The sequence below is a fragment of the Staurois parvus genome, unplaced genomic scaffold (genome assembly GCF_062004578.1).
Source record: "Staurois parvus isolate SC_StPar_1 unplaced genomic scaffold, SC_StPar_1.0 ptg000578l, whole genome shotgun sequence".
Taxonomy (NCBI): domain Eukaryota; kingdom Metazoa; phylum Chordata; class Amphibia; order Anura; family Ranidae; genus Staurois; species Staurois parvus.
This window is the reverse complement of record NW_028318374.1, coordinates 1,882,899-1,902,731: the sequence shown is the minus strand read 5'-3', so window position 1 is coordinate 1,902,731 and position 19,833 is coordinate 1,882,899. Positions and strand designations below refer to the sequence as shown.

The window sequence follows — 19,833 nt, the reverse complement described above, 5'->3', positions numbered from 1 at the left end:
GTGTAGAAAGAGGGAAGGAGGGATAGAGTAAGGAGTAGATAGAGGGAAGGAGGGATAGATGAAGTTGTAGATAGAGGGAAGGTGGGATAGAGGAAGTTGCAGATAGAGGGAAGGAGGGACAGAGGAAGGCGTGGATAGAGAGAAGAGGGAGGGATAGAGGAAGGTGTAGATAGAGAGAAGAAGGAGGGATAGAGGAAGGAGTAGATAGAGAGAAGAAGGAGGGATAGAGGAAGGAGTAGAGGGAAGGAGGGATAGAGGAAAGGAGGGATAGAGGAAGGAGTAGAGGGAAGGAGGGATAGAGGAAGGAGTAGACAGAGAGAGAAGGAAGGATAGAGGAAGGAGTAGAGGGAAGGACGGATAGAGCAGTGAGTAGATAGAGAGAGAAGGAGGGATAGAGGAAGGAGTAGAGAGAAGGAGGGATAGAGGAAAGGAGGGATAGAGGAAGGAGTAGAGAGAAGGAGGGATAGAGGAAAGGAGGGATAGAGGAAGGAGTAGAGGGAAGGAGGGATAAAGGAAAGGAGGGATAGAGGAAGGAGTAGAGGGAAGGAGGGATAAAGGAAAGGAGGGATAGAGGAAGGAGTAGATAGAGAGAGAAGGAGGGATAGAGGAAGGAGTAGAGGGAAGGAGGGATAGAGGAAAGGAGGGATAGAGGAAGGAGTAGATAGAAGGGATAGAGGAAGGAGTAGACAGACAGGACAGGGGAAGGTGTAGACAGACAGGACAGGGGAAGGTGTAGACAGACAGGACAGGGGAAATACAAGGCTGGAAGAAAGGTCATTATAGAGAAGAGAGGGATAGAAGTGAGAGAAATAGGCTGATTAGAGGAGAGGACGGAGGAAACCCACTGAGGGACAGAAGGCAGAGAAGTGCACAGAGTGATCAGGAGAGGAGCATCAGGAGAGGAGCACACAGACAGCACAGAATGGACAAGCACTAGAAGTGGAGGAAGAAGTGAGAGGAGATCTTCCCTTCCTGGAATTATTCTCCGCTTCAGACTAATTAAAAGTTCTGTGACTCTCCCTCCACCATTAACCCTTCCCTCCCCCATGGTGATGCTGCTGTGAGTCGGCTGTCAGGCAGCGGCAGGCAGGCGGAGAGGAGGGGTGGCGGTGCGCAGGGTGCCTCCGCTGCTGGGTGTTGCACTATCTCTCTGCTCCATCACCACCACCAGCAGCATCACTCCCTGGTTGTGGTTGCTAAGGAAACGGCCGCATGGCAACCGGCTGAGAGCCTGGGGGCCGTGTGTGCTGCCGCAGCTGCCTAGCCTCGCTCATTCTCCAGCAAGCAGCAGCAGCAGCTCCGTCCTGCACTCCTCCTCCTCCTCCCTTCCTTCCTCCTCCTCGCTCTGCCAGGGATCCCAGGCTGACAGGGGCAGCCCCAGCAGTGATGGACATGATGATGTTGGTGCAGGGTGCTGCTTGCTGCTCAAACCAGTGGCTGGCCGCTGTCATCCTCAGTGTGTGCTGTCTGCTGCCCTCCTGCCTGCCCGCCGGACAGGGCATGGACTACTCCTGGCCCGCAGTGGACAACCTGGTCGTCAGGCAAGGAGAGACAGCCATGCTTAGGTAGGAGCCTGCCTTGTCTATGTGTGTCTGTGTATTTTTCAGGTCAGTCATTGTGATTGTTTTGCACTGGAGAAGAAGCTGCGACACATTTGCGACACTTTTGGAATGTGGGGGGAGGGGGCTCTTTGCACCCCTTGGTGCGCCCAGACTTTGGGGTTTGGGGGTCTCTTTGCACTCTGTAGACGATCTGCTGCTCCGCACACTCACACTACTGCTACTTTTTTTTTTTTCCTCTCCTTCTCAGTGTTGATCTCAGTGGATGCTTCAGGTTTGTTTATCATGGACATGTCTGTGCATGGAGGTAGGGGGAGCTCTGTGGATGGGAAAAGAGTGCAAGTTGTGTAACTGACACTGAGAAGCTCACAGCATACAAGCCAGGCTGGGGAGATGAGGATGGGGATGGGATGGAGGGGGTACAGGGAGGGGGGATGGAGGGGGTGCACCCTGGGCAGGGTTTGGGCATCCTCCTCTTCTCTTCTTTTTATGCTGGCCAAGGGTAATGAGCATGCCCATGGCTGGCCGGTTGAGACGGTGGGCGCAAAGGGCTACCAAGGATGTGCGTTGGATAAGTTGGGGTGCGCCGTTACTCATTGACGCGCTTTGCATGCCCTCACCTGCCCCTGCCCAGGGTTTAGGCACCATCTATGGTCTTTTTTTTTTTCTGATTGTAAAAAAAAAAAGGGTGCCCAAAGGATTCATGAGCATGCCCATGGCTGGCCGGTTGAGACAGTGGGCGCAAGGGGCTACCAAGGATGTGCGTCAGATCAGTTGGGGTGCGCACACGCTTTGCATGCCCTCACCTGCCCCTGCCCAGGGTTTAGGCACCATCTATGGTCTTTTTTTTTTTTCTGACTGTAAAAAAAAAAGGGGGTGCCCAAAGGGTTCATGAGCATGCCCATGGCTGGCCGGTTGAGACGGTGGCTGCAAAGGGCTACCAAGGATGTGTGTCAGATCAGTTGGGGTGCGCACACGCTTTGCATGCCCTCACCTGCCCCTGCCCAGGGTTTAGGCACATCTATGGTCTTTTTTTTTTTTCCAACTTTGAATGGGTGCTGTAAAAAAAAAGAAAACAAAAGGTGCCCAAAGGGTTAATTAGCATGTCCATGGTTGGCTGGTTGAGGCGGTGTGCGTAAAGGGCTACCAAGGATGCGTGTCAGATCAGTTGGGGTGCACACGCGCTTTCCATGCCCTCACCTGCCCCTGTCCAGGGTTTAGGCACCATCTATGGTCTTTTTTTTTTTCCGATTATGAATGGGTGCTGTAAAAAAAAAAGAAAAGAAAGGGTGCCCAAAGGGTTAATTAGCATGTTCATGGTTGGTTGAGGCGGTCTGCGCAAAGGGCTACCAAGGATGTGCGTCGGATCAGTTGGGGTGCGCCGCTACATTTTGACGTGCTTTGCATGCCCTCGTCTGCCCTGGGTTTAGGCACCCTCTATGGGTTTTTTTTTTGACTGAAGGGGTGCTGTTAAAAATAAAGAAAAGAAAAGGGTGCCCAAAGCGATAATGGGCATGTCCATGGCTGGCCAGTTGAGACGGTGGGTAAAAAGGGTGACCAAGGATGCGTGTCAGATCAGTTGGGGTGCGCCGCTACGCATTGACGCGCTTTGCATGCCCTCGCCTGCCCCTGAACAGGGTTTAGGCACACTCTATGGTATTTGTTTTCTGACTGAATGGGTGCTGTAGAAAAAAAAAAAAGGTGCCCAAAGCGATAATGAGCATGTCCATGGCTGGCCGGTTGAGGCGGTGGGTGCAAAGGGGCGACGAAGGATGTGTGTCAGATCAGTTGGGGTGTGCTGCTCCACGCTGACGCGTTTTGCATGCTGTAAAAAAAAAAAGGGTGCCCAAAGGGTTAATGAGCATGTCCATGGCTGGCTGGTCGGGGCGTTGGGCGCAAAAGGCTACCAAAGATGTGCCTCAGATCATTTGGGGAGCGCAGCTACATGCTGATGCACTTTGCATGCCCCAGCCTGCCCCTGAACAGGGTTTAGGCACCCCCTATAGTCCTTTTTTTTGCCTATACATGGGTGCTGTAAAAAAAAGGGTTTGCAAAGAGTTAATAAGTATGGCTGGATGGTTGAGGCGGTGGATGCAGAAATCTAACAAGGATGTGCGTCGGATCAGTTGGGGAGCGCCGCTACTTGCTGACGCATTTTGCATGCCCACGCCTGCCTATGGGTATCCTCCATAGGCATGCGTCTAACTATAACTATGGGTGCTGCCAAGCACTAAGGCATGCAAAGGGTTAATGAGCATGGCAGTTGACCCAGTGGGCTCAAAGGGCTACTTAGTGCATGCAAAACATTACCCCCCACCGCCATTTGACGCTGTTCAGGTGTGCCGCTATGCGCTGCCACACTTTCGGCTTGCTCATCCTTCATGAACATGACTTTTCTTATGTCATCTCTGAATGAGCGCTTCTGAAAAACCAAGGCATGCAAAGAGTTAATGAGCATGCCCATGGCAGATTGGTTGATTTTTATGGGTGCAAAGGGCTACCGAAGACGTGCAAAATGCTCACACTTGCATTAGTTTGGCGCCATCAGATTAGTTGGGGTCGGTCGCTACGTGCTGACGCACTTTACGCGACCTCGTCTATCCCTGAGAAGGGTTCAGGCGTCCTCCACGGTCTTTTATTTTAACTGCCAAAAAACAAGGTGTGCAAAGGGTTAATGAGCATGCTCATAACTGACCAGTTGGCTCAGTGGGTGCAAAGCAGTACCTTTCAAAACACGCACACTCGCATCGATTTGGCATAGTTAGGTCAGTGGGGGTGGGCTGCTACACGCGAACGCACTTTGAACTCCCTTGCGTGCCCGTGTTGATTTATCACAGGTCTGTAGCCCACCGTGAGCACTCGGCAGCCCCCATTCCATCACCCTGATTGCTGTACACTGATGAAAGCTGCATCTGGATTGGCTGTGATGGCACGCCTGTCCTCGGTGCTGTCTTGTTGCTGTGTCAGTTTTCAGGTTGCTGAAAGGGTTAATGCTTAGCCATGGTGACAGCGTCCACACCTTTCGCTGCCAATGTTCTGTGTTAGCATGTCCACTCCCCCCACTCCTCCAATCCCTTACTGCACCCCCATTGCTTACATGGTCACATATGGAGTTTGAAGGCTGTTTGTGCATCCACTGATCAGCACCAGTGCTAGGCTCTCTTCTCCTGGACCAAAGGCGTTAGGGGGCTGGGGCCAAAAAAATCAAAATGACAAAATTCTGAATTCCAAATGCGCAGGTTTTGTGCCATAGGAAGCCAGTGTCCTTTAACAGTGTTAGAGGTTTCCTGGCTGAATTGCACTGGGTGACATACACTGACTCGGATATACTGAGTTGCATATTCTGAATTGCATATACTGGGTTGCATGTACTGAATTGAACATGCTGGGTTGCGTATACTGATTTGCATATGATGGGTTCCTTCTACTGGGTTGCATATACTGAACTGCATACACTGGGTTACATATATTAAATTTCATATATTGGATTGCATATTCTGGATTGAATACACTGGGTTGCATATACTGGGTTGGATATACTGAAATGCGTATACTGGGTTGCTATGCTAAATTACATATACTGAATTGCATATACTAAATTTCATGTATTGAATTGCATATACTGGATTGCATACTCTCGGTTGCATATACTGAATTGCATACATCGGTTTGCATACTGGGTTGGATATACTGAATTACATATACTGGGTTGCTATGCTAAATTACATATACTGGGTTGCTATGCTAAATTAAATATACTGGGTTGCTATACTAAATTGCATATACTGAATTGCATATACTGGGTTGCTATACTAAATTGCATACTCTGGGATGCTTATACTAGGTTGCATATACTGGGTTGCTATACTAAATTGCATATATTGGGTTGCATATACTGAATTGCATACTCTGGGATGCTTGTACTAGGTTGCATATACTGGGTTGCTATACTAAATTGCATATACTGGGTTTCAAATACTGAATTGCATATACTGGGTTGCATATGCTAAATTGCATATACTGAATTGCCTATACTGGGTTGCATATACTGAGTTTCATACTCTGGGTTGCATATACTGAATTGCATACTCTGGGTTGCATATACTGAGTTGCATACTCTGGGTTGTATATACTGAATTGCATACTCTGGGTTGTATATACTGAATTGCATACTCTGGGTTGCATATACTGAATTGTATACTCTGGGTTGCATATACTGAATTGCATACTCTAGGTTGCATATACTGAGTTGCATACTCTGGGTTGCATATACTAGGTTGCATTTACTGGGAGGCATGCACTGAATTGCATATACAGAATTTTGGAATATTTTGTCTAGACAGAATTGTGGCCCCCGTTCCCCCCTTTGCTGGCAGTGGGGTCATGCAGCAACCTCTCTGGTCACGGTGGTGTTGCCCAAGTAACTCTGGAAGGTGGTGTTGCTTGCTAAGAGTGTTAAAGCCTTCTTAGCGTGAGCTGGTCTTCTCCAGACTCTAATGAGACGACATAAAGCTATGATGATCATTAGCTTGCAGGATTTAACATCACTGATGAGATTAGATCTCCATTTATTAGCCCAGGTAGCAGAAGAATTCCCCCGGGCTCCCAGAATATAAAACCTCCTTCAAAAAATAAGTGCGTTGGATGCATCCTGTGCCTGTGCTATTAGGCGCTGCCTGCCTTCTTAGTGCTACACTGTGTCGCCTCCAGCTAGCGTTGACTGGTACAGCGAAGATATGTGTCAACAGGAGCCTTGGTGTTTACTTAACCCATTAGTGACTCAGGCCGCTGCAGATGGGCAGTTGTCATTGGTGGACATCTGATACCGTCTGGCCTGCAAAGAACCTCCCAGGGCTGCAACTTTTGCTGCGACTTTGTGCAATGTTAGGCTTGGAATGCATACAGTGAATAAACTATTAACATTTCTTATGGAAAACACCTTTCAGTAAGCATCTGAGACCACCCTACAATTGTGTCTGCCCGCATGCTCCACCAAAATGTCACTAGCAATGCTGTGATTGGCCAATGCTGGCAAAAATCTATTGTAGGGCTGGGTTTTTTCAGGTCATTTTGTCTTATTGCTGTGTAAATATTACATTCCTACGTTTGTATTATATGACTTTACATGTACTCATGAGCACAAACATTGTAATAAATTTGTATTTTTAGCAGATTTATATATTTATATTTGTAGCAGATGTAATATTTGCTCTCTCATTCTCTTTCTTTCCTTCCCTTTATCTTTCTCTTTATATATATATAAATATGCATTGCTTTTATTATAAGGTAATAATGCATAATAATGTCATTTGGGCTCAGATTTAATAACCCTTTAATGATCTTTTGCTGCAAACGCCATCCTCACCCTACGTTGTAAGTCATTAGTGAAGAGAGAGATTATGTGCTCATCCTTCCTGATGTCTTGCCTTAATGAATGGTGTTCTCCCATATGGTGCTGTAGCGAGGCACCCCCGGCTCTCTATGCCTCCGCACTGGTCATTTTTGCTTACTACCGAAACATTTCGATTCTAAACGTTGTACTTGGAAAGGCTTCGCCTATGACTGCCGGAGAGTTTACCATCTCTGGCTTGCTTCTCTCCTGCCTATTGCAGCGTCTATCCTTTCACTTCTCATCGCCGTGGACATGAATGTGTTTATCTAGCCTTACATTTACTTTGATGTGCTGGATTTTTCGCCACCAACGATGTCAGTGTAGTCCTGCCTGCCATGGGGACGGGCTGCCCCCAGTGTTTTCTCGGTGTTTAGGCTGATTGAGACATCATTGTTTATAAATATTCATGCCGTGTTTATCCTGGGGCAAGAGGGGCGTTGACTGTTATCAGATTATAGGTCAATAAAAATGTTATCCTGAAAATTATTTTTAACTCTTCCAAATGTGGATATTTTTTTCCTCTGTTTTTAAATCTGATATCAATAATTGTGTAAGTGTTTATCTATCTATCTATCTATCTATCTATCTATCTATCTATCTATCTATCTATCAAACCATTCATCCATTCATTATCTATCTATCTATCTATCTATCTATCTATCTATCTATCTATCTATCTATCCATTTATATTCATCCATCCACCAATTCTATCTATCTATCTATCTATCTATCTATCTATCTATCTATCTATCTATCTATCATACCATTCATCCTTTCATTATCTGTCTATCGATCTATCTATCTATCTATCTAATCATTTATATCCATCCATCCACCAATTCTATCTATTTATCTATCTATCTATCTATCCATCTATCTATCTATACAATTATCCATCCATCCCTCCATTCATCCATTCATTATCTATCTATCTATCTATCTATCTATCTATCTATCTATCTATCTATCTATCTATCTATCCATCTATCTATCTATCTATACAATTATCCATCCATCCCTCCATTCATCCATTCATTATCTATCTATCTATCTATCTATCTATCTATCTATCTATCTATCCATCTATCTATCTATCTATACAATTATCCATCCATCCCTCCATTCATCCATTCATTATCTATCTATCTATCTATCTATCTATCTATCTATCTATCTATCTATCTATCTGTCTATTCAATTATCCATCCATCCCTCCATTATCTATCTATCTATCTATCTATCTATCTATCTATCTATCTATCTATCTATCTATCTATCTATCTATCTCTGTGTCTATCTATCTATCTATCTATCTATCTATCTATCTATCTATCTATCTATCTATCTATCTATCTATCCATCTATCTATCTATCTATACAATTATCCATCCATCCCTCCATTCATCCATTCATTATCTATCTATCTATCTATCTATCTATCTATCTATCTATCTATCTATCCATCTATCTATCTATCTATACAATTATCCATCCATCCCTCCATTCATCCATTCATTATCTATCTATCTATCTATCTATCTATCTATCTATCTGTCTATTCAATTATCCATCCATCCCTCCATTATCTATCTATCTATCTATCTATCTATCTATCTATCTATCTATCTATCTATCTATCTATCTATCTATCTATCTATCTTCTTGTTTGTCCCTTCCTTCCTCTCAATCCTTCAATCCTGCTTATCTATTTGTCCATCTGTCTGTCTATCTCTTCTCCATTCTCTCTCTCTTTATATATTTGTGTCATTATCTTTCTATATGAATGATTCTGTGTCTGCTCTGTACTGACATACATGTGGAAGTGAAGGCAGCCAACCCATTAACCCCTTGGGTACAGGAGTGACGTCAGCACACGGAGTGACGTGCCTGTCCCAGGTTGGGTTCACAGTCAGAAGTAGGATTTGGGGGGGCTCGGAGGCAGTGAAGTGTACATTCAGCGATGACAATGGCGAGTGATTTAGCAGAGGCGCACGGAATCGTCTAAACGCAGACAGGCTCTACAGGAGGTGGCAAAAGTGTAAAGGATTTATGGAAAGGAAAATCCGCCAGATCCCAAACCCAGCCATATGTTGAATCCAGGTCAGGTTGATCTCCTTGATCCCCTGTGGCTTCACATTGACTGGTGCTAGTGGGCTGTCTGTGCCTGTGGATGTTTATTAAGTGGAAGGCGTTGTGTATTTTCAGCGAGTGTTCATTTTGGATTATTTTTCCGTTTTGTGGAAATAGCTTTTTGATGTGGCTTTTCACACTTCTCCTTGCTTGCTGTGCCTTGGCTTATGGTCTCATTTAATACACAGGCTGGTACTTGAGTTTTCACACAGGGCAGGCTGCTGGGCGCGATAAGCCACCAGAGGATATTGTTTTCAGTGAAAGTCTATAGACTGCCATGGAAGTAGGGGGAGCAGTAAAGCACAATCATTGTGTTGCACTACTAAACAAGAGAGACATTTACTGTCTGGAGCAGCGGTCCATGGCAGCCAATCAGCTTCCAGTTTTCATTTTCAAAGCTTAAAGATTTTGTTTACCCAGCATTTCATATTCCTGATATGTGCCTGCTGTGCCATGTACTTGTATGAAAACATATCCTAGTCTCTTTGTAATACTTCATTTGTGTGAAATCCCTGGTGTTCCTGCCAATTTCTCTGCTTTTCTATTAAAAACTGACCACACTAGGCATGCGAGCACAGCGTGGTCAGTTCTGTAGCTGTGCTGAGAACTCAGCCTGCTCAAATACCAAAGCAAAAGAAAATAGGCTACACACCCATAAGGCTTCCCTCAAACCAATGTTTAATGCAAATATATTATTAGAAATTAAAATCACAATGCATCGTAGATACAAGTGCCAAACCTGGACCGTACCGCCTCCCACAGTTCGCCCATAAAAAGGGCACCCCCAAAAGAAAGAGATGTACAAGGGAGGTGACCTATCTGCCCCAATCTAAGGCCACAACACCCGCACCACCCCTCCACACAATGCCCCCCACCCCTCCACACATCACCACCACTGATCTCCCCAAAGTCACAGTGGCCCCCCAGGAGCACCCTCACACCCCCCCACATGACCCAGCCACCCCCCCAGAGGGAGCTGGAGTAAAACACTTGCCCACTAACTCCTCCATAACCCCCAAAATACCCTGCCTGTTTTAATGACCAGCCCTAAAGCACACCCAACAGAACACCCCAAGTGTCAAAGGATCCAGTCCCATATGCCTCTCTGTGTCAATAATGAGCAGAGAGTGTCTTTGGGTACAAGCAGCCAATGAGGGGCCAACCTGGATTAACTCCAGGTGACTACCTAATACTGGATGGTGGGCTGGACCCTGTGACTAAGGGACCTCATTGCCTGATGACCTGTGGAGATGGGCTAATGGCTCAGGGATCCAAGAAGGACAATCGGGTCAACAATACTGTATATGTGTACAGAAGTCTGTATGCATATAAATGTAGCCTCAGCTTGCCCTCCTTCAATGATCTGACTTGTCCTGACACCTCCCCCTCCAGAAAAGCCATTCACTGGGAACATCAGTGTGCTGGTGTTTATGCAGCTGAAAACAGAGGGTATGTGAAGACATATAAAAAGGGGGGAAAAGAGGTGTATATAATATTTTATATGTATACATAAATGTTTTGCCTTTCAGTTCTAATTAAACCTGAATGGCCTGTTTTACAAGGTGAGGATTTACATATACTTTAACTAGACAAGTTGAAGCTAGAAGCTGAATGCGTGAAATTCCTGGAAGTCAGAGATGACACATCAACACATCTTGTACTATAACCCATTCCACTGACATACCGGGTGAGATTTACTAAAACCGGAGCACTCAGAATTTGGGGCAGCTGTTCATGGTAGCCAATCCGCTTCTAGCTTCACCTTGCTCACTTAAGCTTTAGCAATAAAACCTGGCTGCTGATTGGTCTCTATGCAGAGCTGCACCAGATTTTAGTAGTATTATATTTTAGTAGTATTCCAGTTTTAGTAATTAAACCCCACTACGTCTGCATGCTTTCTGTGTTTATTTGCATGGATATCTACAGTACCATCAGGGATACCTAATAAAATAGATAGATAGATAGATAGTCAGTCACTGGTGGTCAACATTTATGATGGGGGGCCCCAAGTGCGGCCCCTAACATCACCAAAATAAAATTCAGTGAATATTTGTTAGCAGACAAACAACAGGATATTTTAATCATTTATTTCAGGTACTTATATAGCGCCATCAATTTACGTAGCACTTTACATATATATTGTACATTCACATCAGTCCCTAACCCTCAAGGGGCGTACAATCTAAGGTCCCTAACTCACATTCATACATACACATACTAGGGACAATTTAGACAGGAGCCAATTAACCTACCAGCATGTCTTTGCAATGTGGGAGGAAACCAGAGTACCCGGAGGAAACCCACACAGGCAGAACATGCAAACTCCAGGCAGGTGGTGCCGTGGTTGGGATTCAAACCAGCGACCCTAGTACTGCCAGGTGGAAGTGCTAACCACTTATCTACTGTGCTGCCCAGGATATGGTCAAAGTCTATGGGCATGATACAAGAGATGGTCAGAGACTTTGGACATGCTACTGGAGATGGTCAGAGATTTTAGATATGATACAAGAGATGGTCAGAGACTGCAGACATGATACAAGAGATGGTCAGAGACTTTGGACATGCTACTGGAGATGGTCAGAGATTGTAAATATGATACAAGAGATGGTCAGAGACTGCAGACATGATACAAGAGATGGTCAGAGACTGTGCACATACTACTGGAGATGGTCAGAGATTGCAGATATGATACAAGAGATGGTCAGAGACTGCAGACATGATACAAGAGATGGTCAGAGACTGTGGACATACTACTGGAGATGGTCAGAGATTGCAAATATGATACAAGAGATGGTCAGAGACTGCAAACATGCTGCAGGAAACTGTTAGGGACTGAAAATATGTCATAGTAGTTGTTGGAGAAGGGGACATGCTTCAGGAGACAGTCGTAGACTGGAGAGCTACAATAACAGGGTAATAGGAGAAACACAGATCAGTAACTGCAAGGGCCCCAAGGGCTGTATAAAAGGTGCCCAAGGGCCACATGTGGCCCCTGGGCCACAGGTTGGGCAACAGGGAGATAGGTAGACATTAAAATTCTGGAGCTATAGATTTTATTTGAACCTGAATTATAGGAATATAAGAAAAAAAAACAATTTAGCCCAGTTACATATTCAACAAGAATGGATGAATGGATTCATGGGACAGCTAGTATAAGTACCCAAAAGACTGTGTATATTTGCTACCTGTAATCTCCTGCACAGTAGCAATGTAAACATATCTAGTGGTAGTCGGTCGCATTCAACTGGACTATTCTGTAGTGTTGAAGACTGAAAAACTGAGGAAGTAGCTTAGATCAGTTATGAAATGTCCTCAATGAGTCAAGTTGAATGTGACCAACTACTACTAGATACTGTATACCATGACCTGGATAAATGAGAACCTTCACAGACGCTAAACATGTAAACAAGTTTATTTAGCAGATTCAAACAACAGCAAATAATATTTCCCAGCACAACATACCAGTCAGCCTGCAAGAACCAAATTATCCTGTCTAACAGTTCACATTAAAAACAGGGTTTAGTTTGCACACATTTGCAAATACATGCATAAGCTGCAGAGGCCATGTCGCAGCACCCCAGTATCTGCAGTCCTAACTCTATAAATTTTGAGAGACTTCATAGTAGGAGCACAAATATAATAATGGATAGATTGAGGTAAGGTATGCCTGGAGGGAGCCCACTTTCCTTAAAGGTACAGGGGCAAACTGGACAAACAGCATATAGTACAATGGCAGCAAAGGTATCCAGTGCCCTCACTCACCAAATTACCAATGGTACAAATAAATGGCATCTGCCCCAATCTATAACTGGTCTTTGCAGCAAGGAGTGCATGGAAGGGTGACACATGTCAAACAACAACGAGAAATTCCCAGTGCAACTTACAAGCAATCCTGCAACCAACCATCCAAATTGTCCTGTCTAACAGTTCACGTTAAAAACAGGTTTAGTTTGCACACATTTGCAAATACATGCGTAAGCTGCAGAGCCTCTTCATGGCACCCCAGAATCTGCAATCCTAACGCTATAAATTTTGAGAGCCTCCATAGTAGGAGCATATATATAATAATGGATAGATTGAGGGCAGGTATGTCTGGGGGGAGCCCACCCCTCCTTATTTAGCTGTTTGCCTGGAGTTCTGCTTTAAAGTAAAGCTGTACATTTATTAAAGACCACCCCAGCCCTTCTAAACTAATCTACAGTTACAACCCCCATCCCAACCACTTACCTTTCATAGTAGAATAACACTATCTTCATTCTGTCTAGATGAAATTTCTCTGCAGTGCTAGCAGGGCTTGCACATTGAGATCCTATCGACTAGAGCAGTCTTTCTCAACCTTCTCAACCCAGAGCAGTGTTTCTCAACTCCAGTCCTCATGGACCCCCAACAGGTCATGTTTTCAGGATTTCCATTATTTTGCACAGGTGATTTGATCAGTTTCACTGCCTTAGTAATTACCACAGCTGTTTCATCTGAGGGAAATCCTGAAAACATGACCTGTTGGGGGTCCATGAGGACTGGAGTTGAGAAACACTGACCCAGAGGAACCCTTCAATTAACTGTCTGGTCTCAGGGAACCTATGCTAAAAATGACTATATCCACAACTCATGATGCATTAGTGTTATGGCTATGGGAAGAATGCTCCTTACACTTGTGGTCATTGGGAAGAATGACCCCTTACAGATAGCTAAAATATCAATGGTGTCAGTGGGAACCTATCTGACATTTGACATTGCTGAAGAAACCCCTAGCAAACCCTGGAGGACTCCTAGAATCCTAGTTGAGAAACCTTGGTCTAGAGCAGTGTTTCTCAACTCCAGTCCTCATGGACCCCCAACAGGTCATGTTTTCAGGATTTCCCTCAGATGAAACAGCTGTGGTAATTACTAAGGCAGTGAAACTGATCAAATCACCTGTGCAAAATAATGGAAATCCTGAAAACATGACCTGTTGGGGGTCCATGAGGACTGGAGTTGAGAAACACTGGTCTAGAGATAGATAATTGGAAGACATCCCTATACAAGTCTTTAATGGCATGCTGTGTAGGTGCGGCCGGAAGTGAAGATGATTTGCCAAGTAGAAGATAAATGCAAGGAGTTGGCTTTGGCTGTCCTCCTGATGTAAGTAGTTAGGTAAGTTGAGTTGAGGGCTGTTATATTAGTTCAGGAGGGAGGAGTTACTGTAGCCTTTATCGAAGGTACAGCTGCTCTTTAAAGTGTACATTAGGGAAAAATATAACATATTCAGAATATTTCTGTAATGCATGCCCATGTTTATCCCTTAAAAAGCTGCAAATACAGGAAAATACATGCTGATCTGCCAGAAATCCAACGAGCTCCCAACTTCCTGTCAACATTGTGCTTTTGTGGTAATTGAATCCCAACCAGCATTGTCAGCCCATCCTGCTGGACTACAGAACCCTGCCTATCCCCCACCCTTCTTTGTACCCGTCCACATGCATATATTGATCTCCTTCCCAGTAAAACCTTGCCTCCAAGAACCTGCCCATACACTGTGTATAGGCAATGCCACGGGGCATAATAAAAGCTGTTGTTACCACAGGAACATGGCAAAAGAAGAATAAATAGTACTGGAATGGGCATTAGAGCAGTGGTTCCTGACCTTATTGAGACTACGGCATGGCAAATTCTTACAAAATTCTCTATGCCCCAACAGTAAAAAATTAAATAAGAAAAATAAAAGTATGGGAGTATAAAATGTTTATTGAAATGTTGGAAGGCTCTGGATGGGGTTGAGTGTCACATTGGGGGGTGGAGGGAATTCTGGAAGGGGTTAGGGGATTCTGCAGAAGACTTGGTGGCCTTGTGAGGGAAAAAGTTTTCTGGAGGGAGCTGGTAATTGTTTGGGTGAAGGTCTCTCCAGGAGGCTGGGTTTTTTTCAGGGGTGCCGTGGAAGACTGAGGGACACTGTTGGTGTTGGGGTGCACCATAGGTGGTTGGGGAGCACTGTGAGACAGGTTGGGGGCACTATGGAAGGCTGGATGATCTGAAGCAAGCTAGGGGGTACTGCAGGGGGCTGGAGTCACTTAGGAAGCTAAGGACTCAACTGCGGGAGAATAGAGGACAGTGCTGGGGTGCACCGTATGAGGTTAGGGTGGTACTGTGGAACGCTGTTGAAGGTTGGGGGCACTATGGAAGGCTGGAAACTCTGTGACAAACTAGGAGTACTGCAGGGGCTGGAGGCTCTCAAGGGGCCTATGGGCACTGTGGGAGACTGGAGGGCACTGCTGGGCTGGGGTGCACTTTAAAAGGTTGGAAGGGGTACTGGGGAACACTGTTGAAGGTTGGGGGCACTATGGAAGGCTGAAGGCTTTGCAGTATACTAGGGGCACTGCAGGGTCTGGAGGATCTCAAGGGGCCTATGGGCACTGTGGGAGACTGGAGGGCACTGCTGGGCTGGGGTGCACTTTAAAAGGTTGGAAGGGGTACTGAGGAACACTGTTGAAGGTTGGGGGCACTATGGAAGGCTGAAGGCTTTGCAGTATACTAGGGGCACTGCAGGGTCTGGAGGATCTCAAGGAGCCTATGGGCACTGTGGGAGACTAGAGGGATCTTCTGGTGCTGTGGTGCACTGTAGGAGGTTGGGGGACACAGTGGAACACTGTTGAATGTTGGCACTATGGAAGGCTGTAGGCTCTGCAGCACGCTAGGGGCACTGTAGGGGGTTGGGAGCACTTTAGGGGCTGAGGGCTCTCAAGGGGCCTATAGGCACTGTTGGAGGTTGGGTGACACGCTGGGAGGTTAGAAATCTGCAGCTGACTGGAAGTCCAGGAAGAGGGAGGCCTTAGCCCGACCGTTGGGAACCATTGGTCTATAGGAGTGGAGGTTTGTGGTGATTTTTATGTAAATGGAAGCAATACAGGGAACTGCAGACTGAAAATCATTGCATGTCTATAAATCTGCTTAACTCACCTGTACCTGTTTACAACTGAACAATAGGTTGTGGCTGAGCTAAGCTTTCAGTGAAATTTCATACCATTTCTAAGTCACAAAATTCCATGACTTATGGGTGAACAAGGAGGATGCTGGGTAAACTCATTTTCTTGGTCTTAATTCGGTTATGCACTGGTGTGATTTGCGGCATCTACAGGCAGTACCCAGAGCCCATCTGATGGAATGGCTGCAGATTGTCATCTGCGATGGTGCTGGGTAGATGATCATTTGTCTCGGCACACACCGCCGTGCTTCGTAATTGTGAAATACAACTGTTTTCAGGCGCTGTTTTTCCCCAGATGAGACTTACATCCTTAACTCAGGCCTTTACATAAACGCTTAGCAATATTCAGATTTATTTCTGTGGATAATAAAATTAGATTTATGATTTGGGAAAACGTTTTTTTAAAGTGAGCTTTCCATAGGAGTTCATGTGCAGATCATATTGGGCCTCATAGCCTGAAATACAGCCGCATTTCAACGAACGGGAGCCACAGGTCTTGCTTACAGACACCTGTACGAATGAACTACAGAATGCGGCTGCATGCAGGCATGTACCAGTAATTATATATGTGCATGTATACAGGAGTGTATTTAGATGTTGTGCTGTTCTAGGCAACACAAAAAAATCTGATACGCCCCCCCCCCTTACACACACACTTTCCCGGTGACACCTCCTCCAGAGTAATTGAAGCAGCGGGTGCAGTGGCTGTCCATGGCCAAGTATGGGTGGGGGGAGGGGATCTCCCGGTGTTGGTATTCCTGGTGTGACACTTCCCCCACCCTGGAGATCAGGCAGACTCCTCTGGACAGCGGCTCTTCTCCCTGGGTGGTCCGTGACTTTTACCCCCCAGAGGGGAAGGTGCTCCCCCCGGGGAGTACATGTATCCCAGATTGTTCCCCCTGAAAAATGCCGCCTAAGGCAAATGCCTTATTTGCCTCACAGCAAATACGCCCCTGCATGCATATAAATGTACACCTCTGGACACCCCAGTCTGGCTGCGTCCAGGGGTGTACGTCCATTTGCATATATATGTTTATGCCCAGGCTGCATATACCTGTGTACAGCCATATCCTGTAAGTCTAGGTTGCAGTCCCAGTGTGTTCCAGTTGCAGACAAAAAAGTAGAACATACTGCATTTTTCCTGCACAGAGCTGTACTGAAATGCTGTAAAACGCATAAAAAACGCGTTGAAATGCGATAAAAATACACTGGAACTCACATGTGCGTATTTAAATTGAAGAAAAATGGAGGAGGGAAAAATTAACTGGAAAGTATTAAAAGAATGCACCGGAGCGTGCCAACAACGCATCAAAAACGCACATGAAGAAACGCATCCGGAACACATCTGGGCTGCGTTTCTATAGCGTGAACCGGCCCTTAGAGTTGTAACAAGGGAAGCATCATGACAGTTCAGACGTTGTACCAATTTTTGTACAATGTGGATTCCTATTTATTAATATGGATCAGCTCCATTAAGGAACATAGCACTGGGCCGACTGTCACTTCACAGCAAATTTATGGCTCGACTCTTGAAGTGACGCCTCCAGAGATGTTAATAAGCTGTCATCCTGTGATATGTGCCGCCAGATAAAAATGCTGACCACTCAATGTTTGATGTTGGCATATCTGCACATGCAACTATGAAAGACTCTTAATTGTTCCTCGCCGTCCGCCCTAAATTCACCTGTGCAAGCATCGCGGAGTGATTAAACGTTACCTGGAGAATCCTGAAATACTCTCAGGACATAGATATGGCAGAACGCCATCCAGGATATGGAATACAGAGAGTGGCTGCCCTCTAATTGTGGGAGCGATGGAATTTCCAAAGCAGAGAACTGCTTAAAGGACCAACTACCATGAGAATAGATTGTATTCAGATAACATGCAGTTAGCACATAGAATGAAAATATTCAATATATTAACTTCTTTTTTATTCCATATTCTTTTGGCCGATTGATGTGCCAGCAGCAAGGGATGGGAAAAGCGGAGCAGCAAAGCCAAAATTACCAAATAATTAATGAATAGCCCATGAAAAGATGAAGTAACAAAATTAGGTTTTTGCTGAAATAGTTATCTTCAATCCAGAGATTTCTTTCTGCAGTACTTTTTTCTGCTACTAGATGTCCTCAACCTCACAGCTAGCATCATTCAACCCCCTTCCTCTGAGCCCAGGTTATCCCGGAACTGACTCCAGGTTGTGATTGGACATTGAAAGGTGATGAGGCACTGCGATGAGCTCATTTATTATTATTATACAGGATTTATATAGCGCCGAAAGTATCTACAGCGCTTTACATTATGGTGGGAGATGGTACACGAGACAGTACAGTAACAATACAAATTCAAAACAAGAGGGATTCGAGGGCCCTGCTCCTTGGAGCTTACAATCTGCAATTTGTCACTCTGTTCTCTCCTCCTGTCAGTATTATTATTATTATACAGTATTTATAAAGCGCCAATAGTTCGCTCAGCGCTGTACATTACAAAGGGGGACAGAACATGTGACAGAACAATACCAATACAATGCAAAACATGAGGGGATCGAGGGCCCTGCTCTTTTGAGCTTACAATCTAGGAGGGAGGGGATGGTGGCACAGGAGGAGATAGCTGTGGGGGCTGGAGTGGTAGGAAGAGTGGAGGAGGTCGGCAAGTTAGCAGGGGGTGGGGTAGGCTTCCCTGAAGAGATGGGTTTTCAGGGTGCGCTTAAAGGAGAGGAGAGTAGGTGATAATCTGATGGGTTGGGGCAGGGAGTTCCAGAGGATGGGGGACACCCTGGAGAAGTCCTGGAGGCGGGCATGGGAGGAGGAGACCAGGGAACTAGAGAGAAGGAGGTCTTGTGAGGATCAGTATGCTTCTGGTCAGCTTATGAACTGTTCTGCTTCTTCCGCACACACTCCAGCCCTGCTGTACAGAACTGCAAGAGGCTGATACAAGGCCAGTTCAGGTACTTACTTTGTTTTCATTAAATAAAAAATAAATGTAATGATGTATTAAAGCAGAACTAAACTTTCTCAATCAACATTAACTATTTTTAATTTTTATGCTGTTAACCTTAGTAAATAGATAGGAAGGTATATTATATTTATTTGTTTTATATTTTTTTTTACATTTCTTCAGTTGCATCCTGGTTTCTGGCCTAGGCCATAATGATGTAAAACATCCTAGGAGTCTTCGTGGGCATATTTTTCTTTCATCTGGAGCAGTGGAGGGGAGGAGAGGTTTTTTCAGTTAAGCACACCCTCCTGCCTGCACGCCTGAGCTAAGGGCAAATGGATTCCAGGAGGTAAATACTACATGAATCATCTGCCCTTATTCAAGATGGCCATGGCTAGAAATGCTAGGGGGGGGGGGGGTTCAAAGTGATTTCTCAACAAAATAAAGCATGGAGACATGAATGAATGGGGGAGTTTGCTTTGAAAATAAACAAAATGAATTTAATAGTTTTTCAATTTGAGGTGCTCAGATACAGTTTAGTTTGGCTTTAATGACTTGAAAGATGCATTGATTTGTGTCTTTTATATCTGCCTAGAAGTTGGCAGCATTTGCATCAATTGTGACCTTGTAATACAATATTTGGATTACAATGTTTTTATTTGGATACAAATGGATACATTTGTTGGAACCGCAAGACTTTTTCATATAAAATATAATAGTGGACTGGAATTCTTCTTCTTCTTCTCCTTCTTCTTCTTCTAATTGTTGTTGTTCTTCTTCTTCTTGCAGGTCACGGCTCATGCACAGATTTTTTATCGGTAAAACGATCGGCCGAATTGCCAATCATTGCCGGGAAAAT

At 45.0% G+C, this 19,833-nt stretch overlaps 1 protein-coding gene across 4 annotated transcripts in view; it reads left to right on the top strand.

Annotated features, from left to right (window-relative positions):
• Positions 1–688: 688 nt before the first annotated feature.
• The window catches only part of NEGR1 (neuronal growth regulator 1), a 782,301-nt gene continuing 763,156 nt past the window's right edge, over positions 689–19,833 (top strand). Inside the window, exon 1 of one of the 4 annotated variants that reach the window (XM_089692157.1) lies at positions 689–1,565. In XM_089692157.1, coding sequence (XP_089548283.1) covers positions 1,387–1,565 — 179 coding nt within the window. In that variant the 5' untranslated portion in view covers positions 689–1,386. The remainder of the gene's footprint in view (positions 1,566–19,833) is intronic. The other 3 variants (XM_089692158.1, XM_089692159.1, XM_089692160.1) reach the window with 3 other exon arrangements.